This window comes from Peromyscus maniculatus, chromosome 19, assembly GCF_049852395.1.
Source record: "Peromyscus maniculatus bairdii isolate BWxNUB_F1_BW_parent chromosome 19, HU_Pman_BW_mat_3.1, whole genome shotgun sequence".
In the NCBI taxonomy this organism is placed as follows: domain Eukaryota; kingdom Metazoa; phylum Chordata; class Mammalia; order Rodentia; family Cricetidae; genus Peromyscus; species Peromyscus maniculatus.
This window is the reverse complement of record NC_134870.1, coordinates 21,239,305-21,250,003: the sequence shown is the minus strand read 5'-3', so window position 1 is coordinate 21,250,003 and position 10,699 is coordinate 21,239,305. Positions and strand designations below refer to the sequence as shown.

Below are 10,699 nucleotides of genomic sequence, written 5' to 3'. Positions count from 1 at the left end.
CAAAATCTGATCACTGTTAATCGGGATTAATTGTCCTCGGTAATACAGGACAAAAAACTAGACTCTTAGAATTTAAAAGACGAGGCACAGTAGGCTCTAGTTAGGGAATTCTTTTCTGTTTTATTTTTTAACTCCATGTAAGAAGAAAACTGCTATTGATTTTCCAGGTGAGGAATATAGACAGACACGTTAACAACTGAGAAGACAGCTAATTCACTAGCCATAATTCCCCCTCACCCTGTCTCACCGGCTTATCTGGCAAGCTACTAATTTGTTTACTTTGAAAAACAATTCTATGTATTTCTTTGTCTTTTCCAACATCAAAGTAAGTCCAATGACAAAGTACGACCAATGACAGAAGTCTTAATACAATTTCTGTGCTTTACCAAAAATCAGCATGGCTGATATGAACAACTGAGTAGCAGATGTCCTGACAGTTAGAGAGGTACATAGTGTGCTCAGGGTCATGATATATCAGCAACAGATCTAGACATAAAACCTAGGATGACCTTGACACTAAATGCTGTTTATATTTTTTGTTTCATTGAATGACAACATTTCAATTAGAAAAAAATTTTTTTTTTCAAGATGATGTGTATCCTTGACTGTCCTGGAATTCACTCTGTAGACCAGGCTGGTCTCACACTCACAGAGATCCACCTGTCACTGCCTCCAGAGTGCTGGGATTAAAGGTGTGCACTACCACCACCCAGCTAACATTTTAATTTTAAAAAATATGATAATTACAATGTAGCCATCCATTGTTACAGAAAATCACAGCACTGATGGTTCTGCCAGGAAGACGAGTAGCTCACAGCTCGCCTACTCTACAGAGCGTGAAGATAAAGTTGGAACCTGGGCTCAGGTAATGATTTGTGTCTGTGTGGGACACTGGAAGCCACTGGCTTGTATGATTTTGTATTTGATATATGAATGTGTCAGTGTGGTCAGTAGGCTGATGGTTTATGTGGATAGGCTCAATTGTGCCCTGTGAAAATAGGAAAGGGCAGAGAGCTTGTGCTATGAGAGAGTAAATTACAGAATGTTCTGGTCATGAAAATCAAATATAATGGGAAATGGAACCAAAACTGGAACTTGGAGGGTGCTGATGCTCTTACAAAAGCTGATGACAATATTGACTCCATTTGTTGGGGCTGAAGGTGGTGTCTTTCTAGACACACCGAAGTAAAAATGCAAGCCGAGTTTTCATGGGTTCATCCAGGAGGTCTTTAGATTTACTTCTGTAGCTCAAGGGAAAATACAGTTTAGAATTGCCTCCAGATTGGAGAGTTACTACAGAAAGGAAGAGAATTAGGTCCCTAAGTGAACTGTAGTGGAAGGAGAATGGAAAGAGAAAGTGTACTGGGAAAACAATCATCCGAAAAGTCCCCTGACATATTCCTGAAAGAAAGCAATCATAAATTAAATTGAATTAACATTTAAATATCTTGGTATTTAAAAAAATATATTTAATTAAATTTTAATCACATTCCTTTTCTCCCCTTCAGCTCTTTGGAAGATTCTATAAGAAAAGCCACAGATGGAAGTAAAATCTTATAGGGAATACACATATATGTATATGTATAATGCATATATGTATGTATATGTGTATATATTATATATAATGACATGAAAGAAGAGAAAGGACTAGAGGAGGGAGGAGGAAAAAGGAAGAGATTGAAGGCAGGGATAAAAGGAGTTGACCATGGTCAAAATACTTGAGAATATCTATATGAGAAAAACTCTGTACAATGAATATGCATCAATAAAATGCAAAAAAAGATTGCACCCAGAATATATAAAGGATTCTCAGAACTCAACAATAAATCAAAATCTTGACAAATAAGTAAAAAATAAAAAAGATTTGGATACTTGCATAAACACATGGGAAGATATTTCTCCCCCAGTATACATTTATAAACAGTTGGCTTTCAGCAGTGTGCTTCAAGAGAAAAACTAAATAATTTGATATTATATACCTATATATGTCTGGGTTGAGAATGTAGTTTCACATGTCCTTTTGTTGAAAAATTAGTTGTGTGAATCTGACTGAGCCAGTCTGAGAATTAAGTCATTTGACTCCAGAGTCTGATCTCTTGGCTATGGCATTCTCAGCTTCTCCAACAACCTGGAAAATGTACTGAACATTTACTTACCTGTGCCTCTTACTTCATCACATACTATAGTGATAGGAGAATCGATTAAATATAATTTCTTTCTTTCTTTCTTTCTTTCTTTTTTTTTTTTTTTTTCCGAGACAGGGTTTCTCTGTGTAGTTTTGGTGCCTGTCCTGGATCTCATTCTGTAGACAAGGCTGGCCTTGAATTCAGAGATCTGCCTGGCTCTACTTCCTGAGTGCTGGGATTAAAGGCATGTTCCACTGCCACCCAGCTAAATAGAATTTCCTTATAGAGGAGCTTAAAACTTAGAAAGACAAGTCAATGCCCACAAAACCCTTTGATACAGCCAGCCATGGTCAAGCTTAATATGTCTAATATATGAAGAACACCATCACCTCAAAATGGAAAGGGTCTGACCATGACAATTAGAGATTATTGAAACTGTTCTGAGATTTTCATGTTTTGGAAGATCACAGTGGAAAAGCCTATAAGAATTCAGATGAGCAAGACTTTGGCCTTCTGAAGAACAGTCTAGATTCTTCTATGATCTAATATGCAACTATATTTTTTTTTTGAGAAAATCCATTTGTTGTACATATCTTTCATGCCTGCCAGGGTCTTATAATCCACTTTGTTTCTAAGGACTTGGTATAAATAAGGATGATCCATATTCAGACATGACAATGAGCTAATTCAATAATCCCTCTGTGTAAGGATCTTTACTGCACAGTGAGCAAGCAACTCCTCTTAGGCATTATCTGAACAACATGGAAGACTCACCCTTATGTACCCCGAGTTGGTATTTATTTATTTATTTATTTATTTATTTATTTATTTATTTATTTATTTATTTATTGCTTCATTTGGGTAAAGTGGGTGCCTTCCTTTCTCTGGAAGGAGACCTGTGAGGGCATATCATGATAGATGGCAATGATACAAGCCACAGAAAAATTTCAATTAATCGAATCTGATTAAAAGAGAATAATGTCTCTGAAGCTGCAGCAACAGAAGCCAGCTTGTGAGACAGCATCTACCCTTAAGTCCCTGATTCATTCTACTATAGCCCCTCAAATGTGTGTATCTGAAAAACTGCTGCAGATGTGTGTACATCTACTGCAGCCGCAGCCAGGGAGGGGAGCACACAGAAGAGAAAAGAGAGAGGAGGAATGAGACAGAGCAACGGAGAAACAGAACTCAGAGGGAAGGAAGAAACCAGAATGAGCAAGCCAGATCAGTGGAGATTTGAAACAGTGAAGGATCAGAGGGAGGGGGAGGTAAAGCCTGATTTTTATTGGAAGCCATTGAAGTGGTTGCTATGAGACCCGCTCCAGCAGAGGACCAGCAGGCAGCCCGACGCTGATGGTTCTTGTCACGCAGTAAAGCTTTCCTTTGGCACAGTTTTAGAGTTGTTTACTATCCGAGCAAGCACCTGACACGGGTGACTTTTCCTTCCTTTTTTCTCCTCGGGTCCCCCGGGTAAGATGGAAATAGAAAACGAAGCCCACTGCTGCCCTGGCAGCTCATCAGGCGGGTCCAGAGAGTACAAGGTGGTAATGCTGGGCGCAGGGGGCGTTGGTAAAAGCGGTAAGTTTTCAAACGCCGGGGAAGAAGGGGGGATCCGCATAGAGGCAGCTGTGTAGACCACCGCAGTTAATAGAAGAGCATCTGGCAGGGTGATTAAAAGTAAAGACTTAAGGGGAAGCTTCTGAGTCAGGAGAATTCAGAGACAGCAGCCACGATATGTAGAACTTTAAGAGGATAATTTGCTCCTTTAACTTCATGCTGAGTAATATTTGTTTTGGGTTTATATGGTCTTTACGTTAGCGATGGAATATATTAGACAGACACATGAGAGAAATTTTCCAGTATTCTCAAAAATATACAAATTAAAAGAGAATTTCTGTAGCTATTTAGTTAAAGAGATAGTTACAAATACAGGTACATCCTCAGTATCTTCAGGGCTGGTTGTTGGAAGGATTTTGTTTCAATGTGTTTTGATGAAGAGTGAGTGTCCTGTCTTCTCTCTTTTTCTGTGTCTGCCATTGCACGTGTAGGCTTTGAGTCCTAAGAAAAAGTTGGATTTTGAAAGTGGTAGTAGTTTAAAGAATGTTTTTCTCTGTGGGAGGCAAGCAGGGTAATCGAGCCATGCTTTGTGGTTAAGCACATTAAAGGAAAGCTGTGAGGAGTATGAGGTAGTCATGAGAGGAAGAGTTGGAAATTCAAGCTGGCATGTCATAGCAGGGTTGGCAATGGTTTGTTTCCACAGCAGCTTAAAACATCAGCTATAACAAACAAAATGAGCAGAGACCCAGTGATGCTTCAGGCTGAGTTTCACAGCTTGGTTATGGATATAGAACACGAGCTGATAATACAGTACTCCATATGCACAGGAGAGGATCCCCAGTGGGGATATGTGTTTATGCAGAGTGAGCCTGGACAAATGTTACCAAGGAAATTCAATATTTTAGTCCACAAAATAAGATTCAAAGTTGAGGACAAATGAACAAACTAGTAACTTCGATGTACATTTAACAAGAATGAAAAGCTTGAGAAGCAAAGGGAAGAGGAGAGACAGTGATTATCATGTACAGGAAATCCAAAGAGGTCAGAAAGAATAATAACAGACAGAAGACTCCTTTTTCTATTCAAAAATGAAATAGAATAAAGCAGGGAGGGGTTAGGTAGGTCTGAAAGTGGAAAAATGCTTGTATAATAGAAAGGGGAGTCATGCCATCTAGGAAAGATGCATGGCACAAAAGCTTTGTAACTTTATGACTGAGGAGTTTAAAAACATTCTATTTTCTGTTTAGGCAAGCAATGGCTTCAGAGGGAAAAAGAAATGTCCCTTTAATGAGAGAAGTGATTAGAGGGTATAATCTATATAAACAAGGCTGTGCTTTGAAAGAATTGAGAAGGAGCCTGAGATAGAGAGAGCTACAGATGGAGGAGAGATAGAAGAGTGTGTTAGAGAAGAGGTTGAAAACTCTCATGTCAGAGAATCTTCCCTTGGCAGTATGTGAGCTGAGACAGATGTGGTGAGGGTCTGAGTATTCACAACTAATTTGTGTGTCAGCTGATGTTGCCTTGTTTCTACAGGACATGGGGGCATAGAAAGAGAGTCAGTTCTCAGCCTGTTTCCTGGTATTAGACCTGGAACTGGGAGCTGAAGATAATGCCAGTAACAACCTCCAGCAGGCCATTTACTATGTAATCTGTGATATATAACAATGTTCTATTTGGCTTCCTTTCCTGTTGGGTTTTACTGACTATTCATTGCCACTGTCCCAATAGCTGGAGATTTTCAATAGTCTGAAGTGCTTTTATCTTCACTTTACATGAAAGAAATACATTTATCACCAAATACTGGAGCAAAACATTTCCAGTATAATACAGAAAGATCAGGAAGCTGGCCTTTAGAGAAGGTGAGGGATAAAGGAGGGTAGCCCTGTGGTTTCTCTGATTAAATGGCATGCTTGGATAAGACTTCAGAAAATATTATGCACACTAAAATTTCCATACCAAGAGAATCTCCTCTGGGCTTCACAATGATGGAATCACATCTTGCTCTTGAACTAGCCTCTTCTTGGGTTCATTTTGGGCTATCAGTATGTAAATATTCATCATCGATCTCATTACTAACCTTTTGAATGTTGAAAGGTTTGCTTTCAAATAAACTAAAATGTCTTTAAAAGCTATTTTCATGTGACTGAAGATTTGCATCAACAGAGAAATTTCTGGAGACTATCTAGCCTGCAGCATTTGTGTCCTGGGCAGGGATGTTAGGGAGGGACCCCTCTGCAAAAGTTAAGGAAGCTACATAGAATTCTTATCTATTTCCAGTCAAAGTCATCCATGATCAAAGACAAGAAAATCAATATACTATCACAAAAATATTAAATGAACAAAATCTTAGAGATTTTTCTATGTCTATTGAGAAATTACATGGTTTTTTAATTCATGTTTTACTAAAATATACAATGATGAGTCAAAACATTTGAAAAGACTTGTTCCTTTGCTGAAATAGCAGTTTCTATAAGACTTAAATATGTAAATGAATCAATGCTTTGTGTGAGAAAATTTCAAGCCATAAGTAACCAATCAAAGTTATTGAGTATGTGTTATATACAGACCTTCAGTGGCTACTCCAAAGGGAAAAGATGAAGGAAGCAGACACTTAGGAAGAACCCAGTAGTAGTGATATAGGCAACATATATTAGATGCTCACCTCTACTTCTCACAATGGTAATGAGTTGTATGCCCAATTAATAGATTGAAAAATCATGCAACAACTTGTACCTAGTCAGAAAAATAAAACACAGACTTCCAAGGCTAACTCCACTGCATTATTTTTCATATATTGAGGAAGAAAAGTGAAGACTTCTTTTACTCACCATCAAAAAGAAAATAGGGCTATTGTTAATGCAACATTTCTCCTTGAAAGTTATAACAATATCTGTTAACTATCTACAACAAAACTCTCAATCTATGTCAATTTGATTTTTAATTGACATAATTAATAATGTTATACAAAACATTTAATCTGCATAAATATAAAAATATAAGCATATTTATATAATTAATCACCACATTCTAATATTGTTCAATAACAAGAGAACAGGGATTAACAAAAACCATCTCCATCCTATTTAAATCATGGAGAAATTCAAAGTTGAAAGGATTTGTGACCCACAGGTGAGGTAGATGATTTGTATCTAGAACACAACTTCCTCAACACACTGATGTGCTCTTCCACTGTTGGCTTTACAGAGGATGGCACAGAGAAAACTGGACCACGCAGTCTGCATGTAAAGTAGCAGGTTTGTAGGATGCAGTCTGTGGAGCTAATGTGCTATGAAATGCATAGGCAATGATATCACACTGAATCTAAGTTTTGTGGAACCAGTCATCTCAGATGTTCTTGTCACACAGGAAAACAAACAAACAAAAGCAAACAGGGTAAGTATGAAATGATGAGTGCATTGCTTGTTTCAGTACGGCATGATCAAACTTGCTGTGTACATGCATCACGTTGGGTGTTTGAAACACAGTCATGTGCTCTGTGGCAGACTTTTGCTTAGAGGTGATGATACTGTGAGATTACAATGGAGCTAAATTACCCCTGAGATGTAGTCATCCTAATATCATAGCACAGTTCATCATTCATGTGTTTATGCTGATGCTGGGATATAGAATACATATAAATATATTAATGATGCATATAAATAATTATTAACAGGACATAAAACATGATTGTGATAATTAATTATTATGCTACTAATTCAGGTATTTTTAATTTTTTATATTTAACCATTGTGTGTGTTGTGTGTGTGTGACACTACAGAATTTGTTTGGTGGTCAGAGAACAACATGTGGGTATCCATTTTCCTTGTTCACTATGTGGGTCCTGGGGATCCAACTCAGGTCTTCAGACTTGGCAGCTAATACTTTATCTGATGATCTGTCTCATCAGCCCTTGTTTATGTATTTATTATCTTATACTTTTTTGTCATTATTTTAAGTACATATTTACATATATGCATGTGTGTATATGATATATTCTTAGTGTATATTAGACATATCACGAAAGCTCATGCTGATACTCTTCACGATGCTTGCAGAATGGCAAATGACACAGTTGTTAGATGATATCTTGGTAGTTACCCAACATGTGGCTGCATACACATTAGTAACTGTTCTCACAATAATAAACATAAGATTCATGATAAGGAATCAAGTGATATACAAAGAACTACAGGTAACCAAGGAATGCCAAAAGTGGGAGAAGCAGTCTTCTCCTTGGAGAAGCACAGTAATTGGCTATCCAATAACAAATGGTCAGGTCTTAAAATGTATATATACAAGTAGCATTATACAGACTTGTCAGGTTGTACTTATGTATTTGGAAATATATATGTATATACATATATGAATGTAGTGACAATGAAAGGAGAGGCCATGAATTTGAAAGAGGCCAAAGAGAGGTATATGGTGGGGTTTGGAGGGAGGAAAGGGAAGCAGGGAAATTAGGGAATTATAATCTAAAAAAGAAAATAATTGAAAATAAAAATGAGAAGAAATAATATTTAATAAATGCACATGTGCTGTCGTTCTGTATGCTGTGAATGTGTATTGCTCTGATTTGTTGATAATAAAATGCGGATTGGCCAGTAGCCAGGCAGGAAATAAAGGTGGGATAAGCAGACAAGGAGAATTCTGGTAAGAGGAAGACTGAGTCAGGAGTCACCAGACAGACAAAGAGGAGGCAAGATGACAAGGTAGAACTGAGAAAAGGTACCAAGCCACGTGGCTAAACATAAATAAGAATTATGGGTTAATTTAAATGTAAGAGCTAGTCAGTAATAAGCCTGAGCTAATGGCCAAGCAGTTATAATTAATATAAGCCTCTGTGTGTTTACTTGGGGTTGCAAGTGGGAGAGATTTGTCCTGACCATTGGCCAGCCGCGACACAGGAAAACTTCCAACTACATGTATGAGCCTATTATTTATAAAAAAGGACCAGATAAAAATGCTTATGTGTTTGTATCTGATGATGTTACAGAAAATGAGAGTAGAGCAAAAACCCATGTGTGACTTGCGTTGTAAGAATAATTGAAAGTAAGGAAAATAGAAAAATTGGACTAGACCAATGGGCTTGAGTTGTGCTATTTACATTCCTGGCCTCTTTCTCTCTTTGTTAGAGGGTTTGTAATGCTCTCTTCTACTTTAGAAAAAAGAAAAATCTCACAGCTGTAGTGGAAGAGTTTTGCTGAGGCTAAGTAGTTCTTAAAACTATTTAAAACACTGACCTTTCCCATCTTTTGTGATTTGATCAATAATGCTGCTCCTGTGTCTTGGTGTGCTGGACTGCTGCTTGCTTTCCCACTGTGTTCAAAAGTAGCTCACCCAGTGCAGACAGGAGCAGATGCCAAGCAACAACATTGCTATTCTTGCTTTCTAGTCTATATAATACCATTCTCACACTATTTGATAACATAATAATTCAATCAAGCCTGTATGTCATCTACTAGGTTTAGATGAAGTTGAGACAAATATTCGGAGATTTGTCCAAGGATACACAGAAATAGGATTAAGGACTTGAAATACATTTAGCTTGTTTTCCGTCTAATTGAACTGGAAGAACAGATAGCAAACATCTTGTTGTCTTGTTGAAACTATGTCTTAATGTACATTTCAAATGTCAAATCTGCTTGAAACATGACAGAAACCTTTGAGAAGGTAGATAATTTATTCACGACCTGGATTTTTACAATGTTCCTGATCTCTAGGGTATACCCATTTCATAGAGGAAAAATGATACATAATACAAAATAACAATAGACCTTTGATTCAGATAGTTCAGGTTCAAGGATGTCTACATCTGGATGCAAGAGCTGAGCACATGTCACGATAGATAGCATTTGTGCATTCCAAGATGAGTAGGATATTTGTGACATTGAGAAGAAACAGTATGGAGAATGATAAGAAACATAAACAGATAGTATAATATATGCAAGGACAAGAAAGAATTTAGATATTATAATGTTTCAGGAAGAAGTCTTCTAAATTAGTGTCTTCTAGGAGTAATAGGGAAAAATCTATCCTGGATGAGGAAAGATCTTGGGCAACTGAAAATGTATATATATATATATATATATATATATATATATATATATATATATATATATATTACATGCCTATATGTACATTTGCACATATGTATATGTATGTGCATATGAATCTATTAAAACAAAAGACCTATACATACAAAAAGTATTAGAGGACTACAAATTACTATAACTGCAACATCATAAAATGAAAGTTTACTTGTAGACCAAGCAAATATATTCTCTCACATCCTTTTTCAATTTATCTCTTCTGTAAATCCACAGTTTTATGTAATGGATTTTAAATTCATAATTTTATGTAATAGATTTTTGTAAAAGAAAGCAGGGACAATATGTTTTGAGGTTATCTGAAGGCAGTGCACGTAAGAATCTCTTGAACCTCAGTGAGTTCTTATAAACAGGTAGAATTGAGCCTATCTGACATATTAAATAAAGGCAAAAGGCCAAGAACATCATTCATGACCCCAAGGCCCAGTGTTTAGCCTTTTAAGTGAAGCTTTGTGTCTAAGAAAGCTGAACAACTGTCATATTATCACGGTGTGTGATGCTGTGGATTCTGCAAAGGCAGAGGAAAAAATAAGGGAAAAATGAAAAGAGTTTAAGACCCAAGGGCCTCTGGCCTCACCCTCAGTTGTTATACCCTAATTGCGCTGCAGACCATCAGTTACTACAGTGCTATCATGAGAATCAGCCAGAAGGTCCAAATAAAGCTCACCGGGAAACAGGAAACTGTTATCCACACTTTCAAATGATGTCTGGAAACAATTCAGGTCAAAAGTACTGACTAATACTATTTCCAAGACAATATGTGCTCTACAGAGATTAAATTTATGAAAGAGAGTTAGTTCTGGTTGATGTCTTTATTAGATGAGTGACAGGAGATGAATGAGCCTGAATCAATCCCCAAACCTCTCATGTGCTGGCGGCCCCTAACATTCCCACAGTGTGTTTTTG

At 37.1% G+C, this 10,699-nt stretch overlaps 1 protein-coding gene across 6 annotated transcripts in view; it reads left to right on the top strand.

The window, feature by feature from the left end:
* Positions 1-3,256: 3,256 nt before the first annotated feature.
* The window catches only part of Rit2 (Ras like without CAAX 2), a 327,715-nt gene continuing 320,272 nt past the window's right edge, over positions 3,257-10,699 (top strand). Inside the window, exon 1 of one of the 6 annotated variants that reach the window (XM_042264077.2) lies at positions 3,257-3,704. In XM_042264077.2, coding sequence (XP_042120011.1) covers positions 3,602-3,704 — 103 coding nt within the window. In that variant the 5' untranslated portion in view covers positions 3,257-3,601. The remainder of the gene's footprint in view (positions 3,705-10,699) is intronic. The other 5 variants (XM_076554862.1, XM_042264076.2, XM_042264079.2 and 2 more) reach the window with 5 other exon arrangements.